Raw genomic sequence first — 22,952 nt, forward strand, 5'->3', positions numbered from 1 at the left:
CGTTTACATGGACTAGGGGAAAAAACAAAGGAGCATCTTAAAAACTATCGATTGAGTCTATCGATTGCATCTAGAACAATCTTCTAGTTACTGTTTTTTGTAACTAGCGCATCCGCATGTGTGGGCACGTACGAACTCACGTTGTCATTTTCAACAAATTTTCCTGCTATGCATCACCGGCAAGAGAATTTTAAGAACTTGTGTACGTATTTCGCAGATTATCAAAGACCGTATATTGACTCGATTAGTTAGGTATTTGCAAAGTTTAGAACCTGAAAGTTCTTAACTATTAAGAGCTTGTTTAAGATATCTTTTATGGAAATTTGTGCATTATACTTCAAAATGATTCTAATAATTGAATTAATGATAATTACTATAGTTTATTCTAGATAATTACTATAGTTTCTGAAAGCATACATGTCAAGTAAATTTATAACAATAGCTATCATATAGATTAATTTAACATATAGTTAGTGAAGATAATAATAGATATCATACTACAGGAACTACTACATGTAACAATGGGATGAAATGCAGTAATGTACCAACGTGAATTACATGACATAATACAATTAAGTCAGTGACATAATTAAGGATAACAATGGGATACATATAGATAATATAGAATAAAGTACAATACATAGATAAAATATAGTTGTTACTTCGAGTACTAATAATACCTAATAAAATACTAAAAATTAATTAAGTAAGGAAAATTATAATATAATAAAAAATAAAAATAAATATTGTCTCAAATATAATTTTAAGCGTTTTTTCAAAAATGCAGATCTCGGATTATATCTGTAAAATAAACGAATCTTTCTCCGACCGTATATTGCATAGTTGTACGCATATCTATCTACTGATCATCGACAATGTCAACGTTGGAACAATGGTAGTTGCATCTCATTTCCCTTGTCGTATTTCCTTTGTTGTATTACCTTCAGCCAATACTAATGGGTCCGCGGGGATTATAGCTTCTAGCTACTAGTCAGCGCAGTATGCAGAATCGAAATAACTTAAGCTCATTATCGTATTCCCTGCTACGAAATTAATATGAAACCGTGGAAGCAGTCACGCTTGAGACGAATAAGCAAATATTGTTCATATGTGATGTTTATTTAGAAAGAATTTAAAGCATGAGAATAATCACGAGAATATTTAAATTTAAATGAATTTTAATAATTAAATTTTGATAATACTTTTAAAAATCTGTAGCTTTTTAATAATTTTAAGAATCTATTAAATATTCATTTATGGATTTGTTAATATTTTATTATTTGTCAAAATACAATTTTTACATTTGATTCTTTAAATAGAACTTTATAGAGTAAAAACATCGTATAACTTTTAAATTATTTAAATTATGCATACGAGCTTAGACTACTTTATAAGCTCAAAAATTTCCAATTAAAAAGTGAAGCCTTATACGTTTTGCTCGTGACTTCTGGTTGTAAGCTGTGTCCTCTTTTAAGAGTATTTTAACATTTAATTAGTATTACAACTATTAGGTATTATAATGGATCTGGTATTTTACTCCACTGCAAAAGAATATAGTTGAATATCCAATGTACACTAACGTTGCCTCTGTCAGTCAAATATAATGTATGCATGAATTTGTGAAATAATGTATGAAGCTACAGACTGAGATTTACAACATGCAAACTTTCTTATAATTCATCATTTAAGTGGCTTTAGAAATAATTTCTAAAATATATTTTTATATCGTTTATCAATTGAATATGAATTATAAAAACTGTACCGGGTTATATAAATTGAAGACTGCTAGGATCTTTATCTTTTCCAATCACAGTGAAATTGTAACTGACGATTTTAACTTCGTGTTACTATAATTATGAATTAGTATAATTCTAATATAAATTATTCTAATACTCACAATATTTTTACAAAATTTTGTAAAATATAGAACTTATTCTTTTTTACCAAAAAAGTAACATTTTATTCTGTTTTACAAGTATGTTGTTCACTATTACATTTAAACTCGCCAATTTCGTAGAAACATCAAACATTTCACGCTCATTGTATTCCATTTCATCGTCATCCAAGAAAGACAAATGGAATTTTTATTCAATATCTCATGGAAACAGAACACCTCTTCGTTGTATCACCGTCACATCGATGCATCTTCCCTGACCCCGCATTTTCTCTGTTCCATTATCCGCGAACGGCGGGGTTATAATGTATCCGGTTCGGTTAAAGCATCGAAGCTGTGCTTGCGGGGCCAAAGCTAGCGTAACCCATTGTACCGGCCAACACCGCAACATTGGTGTTAAATTGCAATTATTAATTGCAGTAAGTAAACTATACGAGGGGTTGCTACTTCCAACTCTCGAGACTGGTGGTTTAGTCGCGTCATAATTTTGCGATAGCTTCTGTTGTGTATTACAAGAATTATGCCACCCTATCTGGTCAGATAGCTACATTTTTATTATTTTCCTGCTTTAGGGCTATTTTTTGGAAGTGATTTTTATGAAGATTGTGATGGACATAAAAAATAATCATATGTAATTATATTTGTTTTGGCATTTGCATTCTAATTATTTAATTGAAGAGGCTGTTGCAATAAGGGCAGCTCAATTCTCCAATGATTTAAATAAAGCAAAAAAAAACCTCAAAATCAATCAAAATTAACTTTTCCAAACATGCTATATATTGACAGTTAATTATTATTTGTAGTAATAAACTTTTTCACTCTTGAATATGGGATTTGTACCTTTTTTTCAATAAATATAATTTAAATGTTGAGTTGCCTATTGCTTATTGCCCTGCAAATCCTTCAATTTTCAGCTACAGATTATTTGTAATTTTTAATATCACAAATTAATAATGGATATTGACAGCATTTGACTAGCTTCTATGATAAAATATTTTAACGAACAAAAACTAATGAAAAAATTATTGTACAGTACGAGTCCTCAAAAGCATATAAAGAGCATACAGGCGCTAATACTGTATTATTAAACATGTGCACGTATATTATAAATTTCCGCATTATAACAAAATCAAAATAAATGTTCAAAAATTTTTATTCTTAAAGCCTCTTCTTTTAGATTTATCTCCTAGAATAATTTTCATTTAACAAACAGAATTCTCTCGGGTGCAAATATCAAACCAGAACGTCGGTTATGTAATATCCCTAAAATATAATAGTTATTTGCGGAATAAGAACATAATTTTGCAGGAAGACGAGCGGGTTACTTGTAAGGGCAACATGTGCTCCACATAGTTTAGCGGAGCTGTTTCTTTATGTCAGGTCACGGAAGCAAATCTCGTTTGACGTAAAACACGACAAAATTATCTGCGGGCATTTTCTCTCACATATTTCTATACTATACTATAGTAGGAATACAGTTGATAAATAGTACGAGGAGAAAATAAAAAAAGAAGGGATGCCATGTAAAATTTCAAGGAGATTCAGCGTCTGCTAAAATAGCAAATTTTTCTGAAAAATGTTATCTTCGCTGTTTCGCGATATAAAATGTTTGGAGTAACTGTTACGTTGTAGAGAAGAAGGTTACGAAGATCTATAGAGAGAGAGGGGGGTGGGGGAGAGAGAGGGAGGGAGAGAGAGAGAGAGAAAGAGAGATGTTTCTCCGAATTGAAATGTAACTTCAAAGCTGTTCGAAACTTACGAAAGTTTGTTATAGTTGGTCGTGTTCAACATTTACACAGAAATTCGTAAGTTTATACGAGAGCTTCGTCTGCAATTAGAAGTTGAAAAGGTTATTAACTTTGGACTGTGTTAATTATGCGATAAATGTATAGCGTATCCTTATTGAACTAATTGTGAGAGAAAATATTAAATTTAATCACCATTTCTTTTCAGGATTTGCGAATTATTTATGGTATCATTGTTTTCGTGGATTTATTATCCTTTTATTTGTTTTTGACTCCTTACAATATGATAATTGTTCCGAAAGAATTTTTCAATTCCAATAGTTATCAAAATTTATTTATTTTATGAGTAAATGTTCACGAAACAGCTTTACAGGTACTTAATAGATGGTTAACATTTTTTTCATAAAAAATTAATCTTTCTATAAACATATTTTCAAAATTAAAAAAACATTTTAAAATTGAAAAGCATGTTCTCCTTACAACATACAAATTATTGACGAAGAAGAAGTTAAAATGAATTCTGTTTTCATGTGTTTGCATTCAACTATGTTCTTGATATATGCTATCAATCTTTTCAAGAAATTCAACTAGTATTTAGTAATCAATTTTCATTGTATAAGTAGTGCACGTAATGATAATAGCCATTTGCAATTTTCTTAAACTTTGTTAAGCGATAAAGAAAGGATTTTTTCTTCGCACCAGTACGCGAGATCACCTAAATTTTTACGCTTCGCCTAAAGATATAACTTTTATCTTCGTCGGGAGAGTCGCTTAAGCTTTTATTACGCCATCACGTTGCACTTCAAGGTAAAGCGACTCATACGACGACGTTGCCTAAGAGGCATTTATGAAAATCATATTTTTTCAACAACTATCAATCTTTCATGTGCCAAAGAAATTTTAATAATATCACATTTTCGAGATTGAAAACTAATTTTCGTAGTACATACGAGTATGTGTACTTTTCTAACAGGGAAATATTTCTAACAATACGTGCAATAAGGAAAATGTCAAGTGCAAATTTAATGTTGTCGTCATTATAATCGCGGTTTTTAATTGAAAAAATATTTTCAAAATATCATTGTCAAAAATATAAATATAACGGATGCAGAAAGCCTTTATTGATGCTTATTTTTTAGTAAATCATTTTCTTTGTAGTTTATTTCTGTCTTTCCATACAAAAGCCAATGTTTGCTAAGTATTCTTAAATAATAAAAAAATATAACTTTGGGTTAACCCTTTGATGACGCAATGAAAAGCACAGAAAAAGTTAAGGAAGAATTCAAAAGGAGCAACCTAAAATATATTTAACTAATTTTCCATAACTTTTGATCTAATTCTTAATATACTTGTACGTGTACTTGTAGATTTCACACGATTAATTTTCTCGGAAACAAGGTCTTGCATAAGAACTTCATTCTATATCTGCTATTTATATATACGTTACCATTGAAAGCACACGCTATACAAGATCTTCTGGAGTAGATGATAGAAAATTTAGGAAAAATTTATTTTCTCTACAAGAACTATAATTTGGTCGATTTTTTAATATCAATAACTAATAGACAAAACCTCAAACACAATATTTTGATTTTTCATCTTCATCTTATTTAGTCTCGTAGAACCACCTTTATAATTTTTTATTATTTATTATCAAACACTATGAATGATAAAATAAAGTTATGCACATAACAGTATGGATGTAACTCTCCACACATGTATAATTTATGCAAACAACTATTATATACATAATTGTGTCGATTTTTTAATCCAGTGTCGTGAAATCTAGATCGATTTATCAACGTATCGACGGAGTGCTAGTTTTATCGCAAATTTTTACATGACAGAGTGACTCAGAGTATGTTGTGCAACACGTTCGCGTCAGTGCGAGACACAGATTTCGTCCGTTTGAAATGCAATTGCATACGCGATGCGGTATATCGATAGCGTAGCCATATATCGAAGTCGAACATTATGCGACCGGAAATAAATTGACTACTGTCAGATTATGGAACAGGGAATCTTATATGACTGACAGAAACTAATATTATTTCATTTCCGTTGTTTATACACGTAGGCGAGAAAGTTGTTAATGAATTGTGTCATTTATGATTTGAAATCATTCATATATTTATAATATTACTATTGGTCAATGAGAAGGTTACTGGTTATTTAAATGTTTCATCGAGTGATTTTTTAATGTGTGTATTCCAAACAATTAATATTTAGGCTGAGTGTTAACTATAGTTGAAGAAACTATAGTTAACAACTAGTTAACTACTATAGTTAACAACTAGTTGAAGAAATTACATTTAATTTTTTCTATAAGAAAAATTTATTTACGTAATTAAAATTTTTCATTAAAATAGTGACACTTAATAATATTTATTTTTTCTACTACTATGAGGTAAAGCAAGAATCAAGCAGCAACTATAAATATTGTCACCAGTAAAAATTAATTTCATCCATGCAACACAAACTGAACTATAAAAAGCAATAAGAATAGGAAACGTTTTTGTAAACAAGATTCCTTTGATAATTCTGTCAACTCTAAATTGCATTAAAGTATTTCTTGAAAATAAAAAATATTTGTGCTCCAAATAATTATAAAACATGCACAATAAAAAAGTAATTAAATAACAAACAAAACGAAAACATAGGAGACTCTATGAAAATGAACAGCCAGGTAAGAAATAAAGCAAGAAGTACGCATAAGCATAGTGGCTGAGTTTCATTAGAGGATTTCACTACTGCTAAATGAAACCCCGAAAATGCGTGAAAAATTCGAGCTTCTTATGTTTCTCATTTATCTTGAATTTACTGTTAGAACCTCATTAACCGCGATTCATTTCATTTCTCTGGTTACAGTACCACGAGCTGTGTTGAAAGAACAATACCAAGGCGACGTGGAAATGGACGAGGTGGATTTGATGCATCAATTTGAGGAGGGATTCGACAGGGCGGACTTCAGGGCTGAGTTCAGTCCTAGTCCGAACCTCGAAGGGCCACAATCTCAGCCGAGGGACAACGTCTCCCGGAATTTCCCTACGGTCAGCTCATCCCCGCCGCGAGCTAGAACTAACAACGACGGTGAGTAACAAGTATTAGTTGCTTCCTTTTCCAGAACTTGTTCCAGGACAAACTAACTTCCATAACGTATCGCTCGAACTATTTCTCACGGTCTTTATGCGCTATTATATACATACACGCCAAATTGATTCGACGTCTATGAAAAAAGTTGATGGTATATATAAAAATAGAAACTTAGAAATAAAAACTTAAACTTAAATTCAAAAATAAAACAGAAACTTAGGAATTCGAAAGAAGATTGTAATTTTTATAAGATAACTTAGGAAGATGATGTAAATTTCTCTAATTTTATACATAAATATTTGAACTAAAATTTCATACTATCAAGTGCAAAGGATTCAACATTGCTGCTGCGTGAAATCAAATAAATATTTCTGTACTACATTATATTACCGTCAAATTAATAAATATTACATAGAATTGTTAAGTACATTTACTGAAATAAATTAAACATTTACACAATATCGTGTTTAATCGTTTCCGACTGAGTTCCATCGTATGAATTTGGCGTTCTTAACTTACCTTTAAATTTAGATTTGTGTAGCTTTCAAGAGCAATGCGTTCTATCGTTAAGAATATTTTTCGTAAGAGGAGGTTACAGCAGTAAAATGATCTACTTTCTTATCAAATTTAAACGAGGGTAAATCTAAACAATTTTTATAAATATATTCTTGACATCATTAAGCAGAACATATTCTTAATTCTACCACAATATACATAAAGAAGAAAACTAAATTCAGAATAATCTTACTGCCGTGATTCCTTCTTAATTCATTTTCAGCGAACTTACAAACTTTCCTTATCACACTGGCACACACGCTTGCTTGATGCACGATTCTCCACCTTAGCATGCTCCGTTAGGCCTGCACTGACACATGGCATACGCATGCACAAACGCCGAGCATTAGCGTAACCAAAGTCGTTAGCAACGCGAACATTAACGCTCGAACGTAATTAAGGTTAATGTAACACCGATATCGCGTTGCTTTATGATTTATATACGTGTATGTATATCTCTATATAACAACTCTTATACCGGTGTCTGGTCCGCGCTAGTCCACGACTACCAGCTTTCCAGTTTTGGCTAATAACATTAGCGGTTTACCCAATGCTAATAGGAAATCGATAGCGTAGGATTTGTAAACTGGAGAGGCGCACGTCGTGTTGCGGCAACCGAAAATAGGAGTCCAGATGCAGTAGGCGTCCTTGCTCAAAGCGTGGTACGGTTTCTGGAATCCGGTCAACGATCGGTCAACGGTGGACCTCCGCGTTCTGATAATTGCCAACCATTGTTTGTTGTCGTGCATGGAATGGGACATTCCCCGTCGCCAAGGTGGATTGTTCTTTTGTGTGAAGAAAATGAATCGAACTGTCTTAAGAAGTAGCTCTCTAGTAGACTTTCGTTCCGTTTAAGTCGATTCCTTGAATTAGGAAAAATTGATTTTAGGAGGGAGTAGTAGAGATATGATAAATTAGATCTTTTAGGTCGCCGCAAGGTATTCTTATGAATTTGTGGTACTGGAATTTGAATAATATTATTTGAGAAGAATTGAGTTAAGATTAAATATCATTAATTACTGGTTGTTACCGCTATATGATCTGTTCCGCGTACACATTCTTGTGTATAAATCACAAAATGTGTGTTAATTTTAAGCAAGTAGTCAAGTCTTCAAAACAAAGTGTATGTCAGTTTAACGCCGTTAGTAAGTATCAACTTTATTTTATAATCAAAATATCCATTTATGCCCACTCTAAGTATACTAAGTGAATAAAAATTTTATTGGTATCGGAAATTATGAATATTTGAATATGTACAAGAAAGTAGAGGTTCCTATTTTAGTGTATTTACATACACGAACATACAGTATATTAATAATTACAGGGGTTGAAGTACAGTTATATTTAATACGTCTACATTATGTATGTGTCGTTTTAATCTACATTCAAAACCATGAATTCTATAGAAAATTGCTTAGAAATATTTGACAAAATGAAATAAGATAATTATGGTAAAGTGAAAAATAAATATATTATTGTACCATTCTCAGCGTTTTATCTAAAAAAATGATACTAACAAAGAATTCATTGATACGATAACTTAAGATAATGAAAGAACAACAACACTATTCAAATTCCAATGTTCCAATATTCAAAAATGAAACTAAGAGAGTCACGGAGTTAATTAAAATTTTTCGCCTAAATACGTTTTTCATCTGAATATACTTAGGCTAATTGGTTTCGCTCTTTTCTACATCAACGTACGAGCGAAGAGATATTCAATTCCCTGCAAAGACTTGCAATGTACTATCATTGAAACTCGGCAGATGCTGGAAAACGAGATATCTGGCAGACGTCGATCTCTGTTGTCCAGGACGGCGTAGCTGCCATTACTTCAGAAACATGGTATGTGTCATTGGTGGACTGGTATTACTAATAGTAGTAGTGAATGGCGAAGACTTCAGGCAGAAATAGTTCGACGCCATGTCTGATCAATATAGGATGTTACTACTGCTGTTCGAACGAGTGCCAGAAAACTCAGGCAGAAAGTCTAACATTAAAAATAAAACTTTTTCCAGATATCATAAATTACTCAAACTCTTCGTTAAAATTTATTCAACTAGTATTAATAAATTATCATTAATTTCTATAAATCTTCTAACTACATATGTCTTGTAGTTTTAAATTATATATAAAATTATAAAATATCAATTATACCACATGCATATGACAAGTTATCTTGTAAATTTTTTTAAAAGAATATAATAAGTGGAATAATAATAATATCTAACATATAAATAATATAATAATAATATAGCATTACGAATGCCATAGTCATCTATTATATTAAACTGTCAAGGAATTAATATTTCAACATATAGAATCTCACTGTTATTCGAAGCTGATAGATGTTTAATTCTAATTTCAACAATTGCCCCCATACGAAACTCAATATTTCGACAAACAATTTCTACATTTCCGGCCATGTAATCCGGCTTATGTGACAACTATCTGTACATCCAAAAACACAGGGACCACATCGATAGGGTCCCATAGAACAACCTGTGCATTTCCAAATTAATTCAGACAATCACGCCACCATCCATACGCTCGTTATTAAGATCCGATGCATTACCCTTCCCCTCTTGTTTCGCGTTGAATACGTTTCTCTGTGAATTGAAAAAGAAGTACGGAGCCACCTCCGCTCGGAGTAAACAATACGCGCCGAGATACACTAGAATTTTTCCCTAAGTGCTTTCGTCTCTCGTTTTTCGGTCTGCTCGACAAAATTTCCATACGAGACACGACTTGAACGTCACGAGACGTGTTCACAATACCGTGGCTTTTAATAATGAACCGACAGAACAAAATCGTCGTTTCTTTGTGCTTCGTCTGCCCACATGAAACTTTTTCCCCATGTTTCGTCTTAGCGAAAGAAAATCGTACGATCAAGGAGAGTAAGTTTCTTAATCGTGGTTTCACGGACTTTGAATTTGTAGTCAGGATATTTTAAAATAGTGTAAGCTTTTTTTAAGTTTAGTTAAGTAACAAAACATGTCTTGGCTAATAGGGCCCTTCTGGATTCAAAGGAGATATATTTAAAATATGTAGTTTTTTGAACTGATCGAGTCTGTGTAATTTATATAGACTTTGACGCAAGTATACATAATTGAAATGAGTTTTATGGTCTGGTATAGCAGCTTCTCGTAGAACCTTTGTTTTCTTAAATTACAGTGATTAAACTAAGGTAATTAAGATTTATGACGATTTCTCTTACACCACCATAATTCGCAGCCAGTCAATCTTACGAACCTTAACTCCAACAAATGAATTTTTGTTATTCTTCTTTGTGATTAGCGCACAAATTATAACCATCTGCATACATGTTCCAATAAATATGGAAACTAGGTCCACACGGAATCCAAACATAACCATATAACTCGAACCGAGCCACCCACCCGTCAGCGTCGCTCCTTAATTAATCATCAAGCAAATTTACTCAGCTCCGGCCGAGGTGTCGGCGATATTCTCGTCCCCATCCTGTGCTATTTCATTTCAAATATTTATCGTTTGGCTCGGCCAATTAATTCGACGACGATCTTCTGACGACGCGTGCCCCCGATGATCCTCCGGGGTGCGATAACGAGCGAATACGTCGTCGTGAAGCAGAAACTCGACGAGATAAAACGGTCTGTTCCACGTTGGCGATTGAACCACCGACAAAGGGAGCCTCTCGTTGTTCGGAACTTCGAAAGCGATTTCACCGAGCTAATTTCCCGTCCACTGATTCCTTTAAACGGGCTCGCATCGCCACTGGAAAAAGCGTCGAAGGGATGGTTGAAGGAAGAATAGAACTGAAGGAACAGCTCGCGAAAACGAGCAGAACTTCGAATCGAAGGAAATTTATTAAAATGAAATAAAATATTGAAGCGAATGAATCTTGTTAATTACTGAGAAATGATGCATGCATTCGACGGTTTATATTCGTTCGATGATAGTTTAGCTGATTTTCTCCCTTTCCTTGAGTGATAAGTGTGAGACATTAAAGAGGAAAGTGGTTAGTAGGAGTGCTTTTGAATATTTTATGATTGAAATTTATGGTAATAGGAAATAGAGAAACAAATATTGCTTGAAGTACATATATTTAAATAACATTAGCCGTTTATATAATTGAGAATTTTATTATAATTTTTAACATCGTATTATATTGGATGTTAAAAAGGTTAGCATATTGAAGACTGTTTAACAAAGATATTTTTGGTAGGTCAATTTTACGTAATATTACATGGGATGTTAAAAAAGGGGGAAATATTTATCAATATACATAGGTTTCAAAATCAATATTTTTAATGTACAGTGTTTCTAACCTTATTTATGTAGTATCTAAATGGGTCTTTAGAGGAAAGGACAAGTAATGATGTTTTGATTTAATAAATAATATTCAAAACAACGAAATGATTACAATATTGTCGCACGTCTTATTATAATACTCGGCTCTCGACTTCCCGATTCACACTCTCCGGCTTCTGCACTCGCTCGCTCTCGTTTCTCAACTCACACTGTCCGTCTTTTGCATTCGCTTTCTCCGGCTTCTCAACTAACACTATCTTTAGCGTCCCTTTGTCTTTTCCCGCCCTATCGCGCACGGGAAAACGCCCGTGGCCAGGGTCACGCAGGCCTTTTCCACGAAACTATTCACTTGAAAGGACCGACGACACATTGATGTACCCGACGATGCCGCGGCTCTCGCGACATTGTTTATGGTTCGGCCGATATCTTAGGCCTTTTGCCCACGATACTACATTTATTTGTTCATATTTAGTTATATTGTTCATATTGTTTAAATCATTAAATATTTGAATTAAAATATAAACGAAGTATAATCATTGCGTAAATTTAAATGAAAAAAGTAAAGATTCTTATTGAACATACTATTGTAATAAATTCATATTATCTTAGATTTATAGTGGCGTCGTTATGGGGAACAAAATAATTCAAGTCCCAATACATTCTCTGTGAATGGTATTGTGTTCACGAATGAAAGAGAAAATATGAAATGTTTCAGCCCCGAAAATTTCTAATTAGCTAGCAGCTGAGACGAATTGTGTGACAAAATTGAATCACGGAACTTGAATTTCAAAGATTCTTCCGCGGGTCTTGAAAGCTTTAATTGGAATTCTATTCACTCGGGCGCTTCCAGTCGCGAGTTTTCTGTCTTGCTTCGGGTACTTTCTTTCCAGATGCTCGAGCAGACTAGGGAAAAAGAGGGAGAAAAAAGAAAAATAAAAGAAAAAAGAAAAAGGGACGATCCCTTTATCCAAGAGTTCTGCCTTTTTTATCACGTTTAGCCACTTCTTCGTAACTCGTTTAATTTCATTTGAATACATTTGCACGATGGGGAGAGGGTCTTTGGAATATCATATTAAACAACCTCGTACTCGAGCCACTTTTCGCATTAGTTGGAGAGTTGCGTTTAATACGTTTAGCTTTGATGCTTTTACCCAGCGCAGCATGGACACACGAAACCTGCGCTCCAGTTTATTTGTTGAAAAATTTATTGTTTTGTCTAATTCGTTTGATGTGACTTAATACCAAAGCTCCTTTTCCAGAAGTATGCGTTGTGTCAATTTGATTAATTATTCGCTCCTAATTCTGTATAATATTGAGTTATATATGTGTATACATTAATGAGTTTTAGAACATCTTTTATTTTTAATATAAACTTAATGTGTATAAATGTGTTTTAAATTGCGAGCATTTTTTATAAAATCTTTAATAGACCAACTACCTTCTTTGTTGTATAACAAATTAAACGATATTGAAAATCATATATTTTTATGATTATTTATATTTTTTGTACAATTTTAACTCAACAATGACAAATTGTACCAAATTGAACTTTGACTTTAACTTCAAATGTATCAAATCATTCAGAGCTCTATTCAGAATTCTATCAACCTATTTTTATTTGGAAGTTCATTGTCTGTTAAATTTCTGCTTCAAATTTAAATTACATGTGTGGTACTTTAAATATTTTAATCGATATTAACATTAAACCTCAAATTGACCGCTCTCGCGACTTCTACACAAATTTAACCATATTTAAACTTTATTATATCGCTTCATAATTTTTGACTTTTCCTAAAACATGCATACAATATATTTTTCTGTATTTAATTTTAGTTTGCTCTTTTATTTTCTGAGAACAATTTATATTTTGCCTTGCCTACCGTGAGCGGTCATTTTGACCGCCCGATAAAATATGTTAGTTATTCTTAAAATGAATACAATAAGTACAAAGGAAAGGCTACCTCAAGCTCAAATGACAAACAAAATTAGTATAACAAATAATAACAGCTGTTATACCCGTAATCTTGTCATAAAACAATCTATCCCTCGATCAAGATAGCCACCAACTGTCAAGACATATCAACTCAGGTCCATTATAATCCTAAGGTCACTTAATCCTAATTCTAATCGTCACAAAATTTAGCACTTTTTACAGTCCATTGTTACAAAAATTTTAAAAGTCGAGAAGTTTCTTAGAGTTATTGCTCATTGCTATAAAACACGGGAAAAGCTTTGCCAACTCCACCCTCGAGTAACCGTTGGTGGAGAATGGCCAAAGATCATATTTTTACTTGCTATTGTCTTTTCGACTAGAATAAATCTCGATTTGTTAATGTCGAAGTGGTTATCACTTCTAAAAAAAAAAAAAAAAAAAAAAACTATATGATCTGTTTACTCTTCTCGTAGTTTGTTTTTTAGTAATAACTTAATTTGAATGGAAAAAAGAAAGGCGGCTGGCAAATCTATATGTAAAGACATTGACAAAATTAAGGTTCAGATATTTACGACAAGAGATAGAAAAATATTAGCATATAATTGTTTGTAGGGATGTAGTTTTAGGGAAGGTGTTGAAGTGGTCACCACTTCTACGAAAACTCCACATCTGGTCTTTTTAGTTTTCTCAAGCGCTGAAGCCATCGACAGCATATGGACAAAAGACTAGCATGAAGGCAGACCATAAACAGTAGACAGGCGACGTTGGCTTCGAGGTTTTTCAGTTATAAAGTAACACTACTAGTGTGCGGATCTGGACCAGCTCAAATTATATTCCTACTTATTATTACACTTCTCTATTAAATTAAATATATATATATATTTTGTACCTTACACTTTATCCACGCGTATTCTCTCTTTATACATCTAATAACCTCAACAGTTAGTCAATTACTCGACATTTAAATTTTTTATCTCTAAAACTCAGACAGAAAGCATCTCAGAGCGTTTTGCGTAAAGTTGTTCTAAAAAGAAAAGTAAAGCATATCAAATTTGACAATAATTTTGTATTCCGTATATGGTATTATTCTGTGATAAATATTTACTCTAGAAATGCCAAGACTTAAAAAGAAAGTTATAAAAAAGAAATTACGGACATAGAAGAAGACTGTTCAGTGTGCGATGAACAAGAAACTTCAGCAACTGAAGACAGCATGGAAACACATGAAAAGCTATTTACAACCGAATCAGAGTGGAATATTATAAATAAGTCCAGGGCAAAAAGGAAAGAAATTATCGTTGACAACAAAGGGTGAGACTGATGTAGAGAACCAACGTATCGAAAATGGAGCCGACGGGACAGTTTGGAGAGAAATAGATGCAAGTCCCAAACCTGGCAGGACATCAGTCCATAATATTTTTAGGGATATGCTAAACGGCATATTATGAAAGGACAAGTAAAGATGGCATTTTATCTCATCATTGATCACCGTAAGGGATCATATAATAAAATGTACGGAAGAAGAAGCATTTAGAGTATTGGGGACTAAGAGGGAGCTAGATGCAACAAAACTAGATGCATTTATTGCTCTGCTATATGTTATATGCTATATAAAAAATTTAGATGCCTCATATTTGTGGAATAAAATTTGGAGACATGCATTTTTTTCAAAAACAATGAGCAGAAATGACTTTGCTGGAATTATGAGGTTTATACGATTTGATAAGAAAAGAGGAAGAAACCAACGTTTACGAACTAATAAATTTGCAATGGTATCTACAGTATGGGGCCAATTTACAGAGAATTCACAAAATTGTTATAAACCTGGTGCATACATTACTTTTATATAAAGAATCGCGGGAAAAAACTATGCAATAAAACTATCAAGAAGTACTACAAAAAACTTGTCAAGTAAGAAAGTAGTATTCAAGTAAAGGTTACAAAATTACGAAAATTTGTTTAAGATGCGGGAAATATTTATGCGGCAAATGTACATTTGATAATAAGATAGCTTGTAAAAAATGCAGCAAAGTTGAATAAGATATATCTCTATATAAATAAAAATGTAATTCTATTTAAGTCTATAATTGAAATTAAATAAAAGTAAATTTAGACGAAATTTTATGAAAGTTCATCATTTTATATACATTTAGTTATAAATTAACCATTATCTAAGTCAAATCATAAAAACTATTACTTCTTTAATCACCGGTCATTTTGACCGCACACGGTAGGAATAGGTATATACGAAGTGTCGGTAGGTTTAGTGTTAAAAAAGAAGGTTTAGACGAACGTGGTAGGACCTAGAACACGAGTTCACGTTCTATTACAGAATTACGTAATTACATCTGCAAGACGGCACATATTTATGTAGCTTCTACTGTTGGTGGTTAAATGTTAATTAACTTTAGCGGTAAAATAGAAGCACTTTTCGCAAGATAATTTCTGACAGCTAAGTGGTCAGACAAAGAGAGTACAAGGATCAACGAACTAAAGTAAAATTACAGGTTTCAAATTCCCCTCTAAATTTTTAGAAATATTTTAAAATATTTTACGTAAAAAATGCTAATTTGACTACTTTAATTATGAAATATTTCACTTTATGAAAGGTGTGATAAATTTTTTATAAATGAAAGAATATATCAGTTGTTGTTCATTGTAACTTCCTAAGCATTCTTTCCTTCTTAGAAATTGTCTGATTTTGATAAAGCTGTCACTTTAACTCACAAATAATACCACTTTTGAAACATAAATTTGAATAAAGTTGAATACACAAATTTATGGTGATGTATTATATCTAGAAAGGTTTATTCATCTATCTTATCTTTCTTGGTATATTGCTCGTTTGTGTTACTGAAATCTAATTCAAGATAGTTTCTGATTAAATCGGCATCTACTTGCTTATTCATAGTATATTTACTACTACTGTTAAATGTATGTAATGTATTCATTACCTTTATACATACATTCATCAAAATATTACTTCATTTGAATCTCTTAAGAAATTAATTATCTACTTTATTTCCATTTATTTTTACCTTTTTCCTAAACTACAATCGAATAAAACATTAAAAACTTTAATTTTTTTAAATTCTTTTGTCCTACGTCAAATATTCTGAACCCAATCCGAGAAAAAGGAACTTTTGAAACAAATAATCGCATGCCCTCGGTGGTTTAAACAACGAAAGATAGTAATGGGAACGGTAGGGGTAGGAGCTGAAAACTAAGGGAAAGATGTCCGCGAGATACTCGATTTACTCGAAGATAATCAACACAGGAAGAGACGAGGGTCGCTGTGAAAGCCTCCAGCTGTATCGCATCCACGAGCCGCGTAATTATAGGTGCATACACCTAGGCTGCAGTTGAGTCTCCGGAACTGTTCTTGGACGAAAGCTCTCTAAGTTTCCGCGCTGGCTTTCGAAGCACTATTCCGGGTTCCGGTTACGTGGCTTTAATGAGTTGGTCGCCGAAGCGTGTATAATACAACGCACGAAATTACCGATCCCACTTTCGTCATCGTGATTAAGCTGGACTCGAGTCAGCGAATTCGTCCCTCTTCTCTTTTATCTCTTAGTTTGTGACAATTTCTGGAATTGCTTCGGTGACAGAATTCAATTATTATAATAATGAATTTTTAGTTTTTTTTAAATTTAATTTCCTTTTTTCCTCCTACCTATGTTTTGGTATAATTATATTGATTAGATGTTCTTCCAAACCATCCAGTACTTCTTCGAGGTTGAAAGAAAGGGAACAAATCGTTCCACTCAAACTTTCCCACTACATAGGGGATCGAAATCCTTGAGGACATGTTCCAGTCTAGAGAAAATTAGGCTTCTGCGCAGGCAACTGGCCTCAATAATACTTGGCTTAATTTATTGGAGGGGTTCCTGTCTGAGTACGAAACACAATTCATCATATAGAATTCGATTACTTCACAATCTACTTTTAAAATTTAATCTTTCATTATATACTTTACTTTATTTTAAAACTATATGACTTGCACTTAGAAATAATATATTAATATTATTATATTAATATAATTTACTATATTATGTAAAAAATATATTAATGATTATTATCTTATTATAATTAAAGTATTTATTAAAAATAAATTTCGAATTTTCACTTTAAACTCAATAACATACTAAAGAGAACAGTGTCGACAGTTTAAAATATTTCATGTCTCGGAGGATCAGTATTGATCAGAAATTTATAGCGGTTATTGGCAATAACAACTATCGACCAACTGATAGAGGGAGTTCTGAGTAGTTTCCGCTCGAGGGTATCGCATTCTTGAAAATCTGAACAGAGCAGTGAGTCCGGTGACAGAACAAAAGCATCACATGAAAATTGATAGGTAGAATTTTAGAAGGTTCCTTAGTAATTAGACCAATCACGAGTAAACCATTCATTGTTGGCTATTTAAGCGTCCACCTATAGGACTAAATTGAATAATTTGCGAGTCTGTTGTAATATTAGCGAATTGAACGTAAATAAGATCCTAGAATGATCGTGTTAGCACGATACAATAGTTTCTCACTTTGACACACCACTCGCCTGGTATCGTTAAAGTCGTGTATCACGTACGAATTGTTTGCAAAGGAATAATTAAAGAGCTACCACTAGGAATCAACGATTTGTTCTGGGACATTGTACAACTAAATTAACGAAGATCATTCTGTGTATAATAGAAACTTCATAGAGCTATATAGCATCGCGATTTGGATTTCATTTTTCTTTTTGTTCTTTAACTGCGTCAATTTGTTTATTCCCAATTTCGTTATTTATATGCATAGTGTTCAATTCCGAAAAAGAAAAAGACTTATTTTTATGAATTTATTTTTCATATTAGGGCAATGAGTAATATTTGTATTATTTTTTTCTTTGTATTTCAATTTATAGAGTTGATTAATTTGGCGTCTGCAAGACTCTACATCCTAGCACTAAAAAAGAAAAAGTTCCCAACTATCAGAGAATCAAGGCACAGAACTTAGCCTAATATATCAAGAGGCGCAGGTATCCATTCGTTAAGCACAGAGGAGTAACCAACTCTGAGAGAAAAGAGTGGAAAAGCGTGCCAGTTTTATTAGCCGAGTGAACGAAATTACCTTTTCACGACGCGTGTCTATCGTCGCCGCTCTTAATCCAATCAAACCTCCTCAAAATCCAATTTTCTCGAAGCGTGGTCCCTTTAACGCCACCTACGTCGGGAGTTGCTAAAATTCTCTGTTCGACCTTGTTAAAATATGAAAGGACACCCACGCCGAGCAAGGATTATCGACGTACCTTTGACTCGACTCACCTACACACACACGTTACTTTCTTTTTTTTTTTCTTCGCTCAGGGAAGTCAGCCAACCCCGATCATACGCTGAATGCAATAAAGCGATCGAAGAACGACATTTCGCTCGATCTCGTTCAAATACCTTTTCTTTTGTAAACTAGAATTAAAGTGGGGGGGCGAAGAATGGATAAAGGATGGAAGAAAGAGATCGACATGAAAATTCGCAGTCGGAAGGTTTTTTCAGTAAGGAAATATTATCCGATCGAGGATTAATTAGCCTTATTCAACAATGTATTACTTATAATGGAATCTTTATCGAACATTGTTGTGGAAGAATTCCGTTTCAGATCTATAATTATAAAACAAAAAGAATAATTTTTTACTCGTTTTGCACAGATATTTGTGATTCACTGAAGAATCGAGAAATTAACAAATGAATAGGTAATTGTAAAAAACTTGAAAAGAATTTTTATTAAAGAACCGATGATGAAAATATAATGAATAAAGTACCCGAAAGAAAGATTAATTATCATGAAAGAAGAGCTTGATTGTTAAGGAAATTCGAAGAAGTTAGATGGATGAAGCGGAAGTTTGAAAACCGAGTATTTGTGAGAAAGAAAGGTATCCGAGAGGAAAAAAGGAAAGAAGTCTTTTGCAGAGAGATGAAGTAAAGGAAAATAAACTAAAAGCCGCATCGAAACATACATCAACATCAATAGGAAAAGCTAACGATGGACGAGAAACAAGAGGCAACACAAAGAGGAATAACGTTGGAAGGAAGAAATAAAATGGGAGAAAGATGTTGGCGTAGCGTAGAAAGCAAAGTAATTGAAAGAAAGGGAGAAAAGAAAGGGTAGGTGAAAAGTTCTTATAAAGCGATAGAGTAACTAATTAACGTAAAAGTGAACCAAAAATCGAGCGAACGTACAAATGAATCTATTCGCAGTGTATTCAAGTAATCTTAGTATAAAAGGAACAACTAGCCGACGAAGCAAGGTCAAAAATGTAACACACCGTGCAAAAGATAAATTTGAATGAGGACGAGCATAATTTAAAGAAAGCGCAGGTTAACACAAATGCAAAGCTTGGTTTGTTCTTGTGAAGGATTATTATGATAATATTTGTGAAGAACAATTTCCCCGATAAATTTACTTACGAAAAGTTAATTCTTTTTTGTTGGAAAATAATATTTAAATTGTTCCAAAAATTCTATTACACTTAATTTTGTATAATATATGGTTTTTCTGAGACGGTGAAAGATTCTATTACTGTCGTATTACTATTATAAAGCAACCGTTCATTTTAAGAAGTTATAATCAATAAAATTTCAGTAAAAGATATTATATATCACTTTGAACCATTCATTTTTCTTCTAATTTTCCAATTATAATCGAAAGGAAAATCGGCTTGTTCCAGTTGGGTAGGCTACTTTCAACAGTGATACAATCAATAATAATATTTTTCATTTACATGTAATACAGTTTGTACATATTAAGACACATACAAAACATAATGTGATAGACTTGAAATATTATTAAAAAATTATATTCCTTTCGCGTCTTGTTCTATTACTTCATCATCGAATAATTCATTTAGTGCATTCATTAGTTTTTACTTCTCTCGTTAGAATGAAAAACTATAATCAATCACTATTAAATAACTTTCCTTCCTCATGTGTAAAAAAAATCCACATACATAGAATTAAATAACCAACCAACCATTCCTACATTTCACCTGTCTACCTTTAAAGTCTGCATACTCCGCATCCCTCAATTTGCTCAACGCAAATTGGCCCACAGAACCACATACAAAACAAAACGCAATTATAATTACAGAGCGTGATTACGATTTCACCCACGAGATCTCCGGTGTCACTATAACAACCATGAATCCGCATTCAAGCAAAACTCTGAAAATCAGTTCCACGAATGGTTCATTCGACTGCGGGCTTTAACGACCGCTTTCTCCCACAACCAAGCATTGTGCTACTGACTCGTGCAAATAATTCAGTCGTCTAATTAAAAGCACCCACACATCCTTGTGGACCTATTTCAGGGCCCAGCTCAGGGACACAGATCACAGAGAAGTCACGGATGGTGCACTAGGCCGAAGACACACACCCGACACGATAACGCGTCGTTAATTAAAGGCAACGGGGGACAGGATGCTGCCACTCAGGAAAGTCGATCGTATCATTTCCATCAGATGTCGTTGGCGAAGTTTGATCTGGCACCTTCTGTCGTTTCATTTCACCGACAAAGAAAATATTGGCAAAGTTTTCGATGAAAACGCGGCATCCTTCCCGTTCGCATAATCTCTCGCGGACGATTAGATAAGCAAACTTCATAATTGATCTCTCCTTTCTGTTAGCTTTCAACCGGAATCGAAGTCGAACTCGCCAATGACCAAAGGGTCCCTTTGGACAAAATTAAATTCCGACGATCGATACGTGAAATGAATTTGCTGGCTTCGCGTGTCCCAACTCGACATCGACAAGGGTTAAAAATTGTGGCACGCTGGAAATTGAATTCTATATTGGGTCGAATTGATATTCTTATTTTTTGTTTGTCATCCTAAATTTTTATTGGTTACGTGTGTTTATATGAGATGAATTTGATCAGTATGTGAAAGGAGACGTGTTGAGACTTATTTATTACTATTTCTTCTGAATATCTTTCTCTGTTTTAAAGTAAATGACGATAGAAAAGTTACATATAAAGAGAATTTAATCAGAATAAAGAAGGAAACACTGTTGCAAGTTGCATGCAACTTGCTCTTTCTTAAGTGGATCATTTCTATGAACCACACATTCAACAATGACACAGTTAAACATTGAAACTTTCACTGTTTAATCTAGCTAAAAGTCTGCCGGTAACACGAGTCTAAAACTCGTAACAGTTAAGTGAATAATTTAACGTGAGTGCGGGAAGTTTACACATTGCCAAAGAATTTCCTTGTTCTATGCTCAGTAGACGTTAATCTTTTATTAAGTAATCCCTTTCAAAATCGATTTCCTCTTGAAATTCGCAAATCTTTCAACTGCGACGAATAAAGATGGAATAAATTCCATTTTGAATTGAGCCATTTTCTTTTTGTTGCTTGCATTAAAATATGTTATAACGAATTATTTGTTCTATTAATAACATTTTAAGGTAACTAATCACATATGGTTCTATATACAATATAAGATATAATATAAAATTTGTACATAACATAAAAATTTTGAAATGACAAAAAATTGAAACTAAATAAAACAAATCATACAGTACCAATAATATTTAAAAATTAAATATAAAGGATTCTCTCATAATAAATTTAATCAATATGTAAATCGAATTGTGAGGGACTAAAATACAAAGGTCTAGAGATAATCCTTGTCGTGTTTATTTGTGTGCAAGTCCAACTTGATCGATGAAGCTGCAATTATCGAACAGCTGTCGTGGTATCAATGTCTGGTACTGTAACTGTTGCAGTTGCGCAAACTTTCAAGCCCTTTGGGCTAGAATTCCTGCATCCCTAGCAAGAGATTGCGATCGTCGGCAAACTTTACGACACAGCACGGAAATACGGTTGAATTTCCACGAAGAATACCAACAAGCTGGTCCTTGTTATTATACTTTCACGTTCTGGTTATTACGTTTGTCACGCCGGATTATTTCAGTACACGTTTAACGTTCGTTCTCGCGCATTTCACGTTGCTTTTTATTCGTCGCGCCCCCATTAATTGCCACGAGGAGGAAAATGTATTTGTATAACCGAAGAAACGTACGTACGGTTTTAACCTTGTAATATTCTTAAATTCTTAATGTTTTTAAGAATATATGTTTCATAATATTTAATCACCAATTTCATATATTTATCTTAAATTTTGAAATTATTTTGACTTTTATTGAAAGAACATTGATAAACATTTCAGAATCTTTTCGGATTTTTCGGAAGCCTAGAATAGTAGAAAATGGCCTTGAACATAAACGATTTAGCTTTTGTTATGACGCGAGACGAAATATATTTCTCATTTTTAGGGAATTAATTAATATGATTAACAATCTTTTACGCGAATTAAATTTATTCGGTTGAATAAATTTCGTAAAAATATAGAAGATTGTAAAAGAGTGGGTTTTTTTTAGCTGTTTCTTTTATTTCTATATTTATCCATTGC

General features: G+C 33.0%; 1 protein-coding gene across 7 annotated transcripts in view; it reads left to right on the plus strand.

Annotated features, from left to right (window-relative positions):
* The window catches only part of LOC100643722 (protein eva-1), a 324,599-nt gene that overhangs the window by 282,060 nt on the left and 19,587 nt on the right, over positions 1–22,952 (plus strand). For all 7 annotated transcript variants that reach the window (XM_048409136.1, XM_048409158.1, XM_048409153.1 and 4 more), the window contains one exon: positions 6,508–6,729. In XM_048409136.1, coding sequence (XP_048265093.1) covers positions 6,508–6,729 — 222 coding nt within the window. The remainder of the gene's footprint in view (positions 1–6,507; positions 6,730–22,952) is intronic.

Source organism: Bombus terrestris, chromosome 1 (assembly GCF_910591885.1).
Source record: "Bombus terrestris chromosome 1, iyBomTerr1.2, whole genome shotgun sequence".
Lineage (NCBI taxonomy): Eukaryota > Metazoa > Arthropoda > Insecta > Hymenoptera > Apidae > Bombus > Bombus terrestris.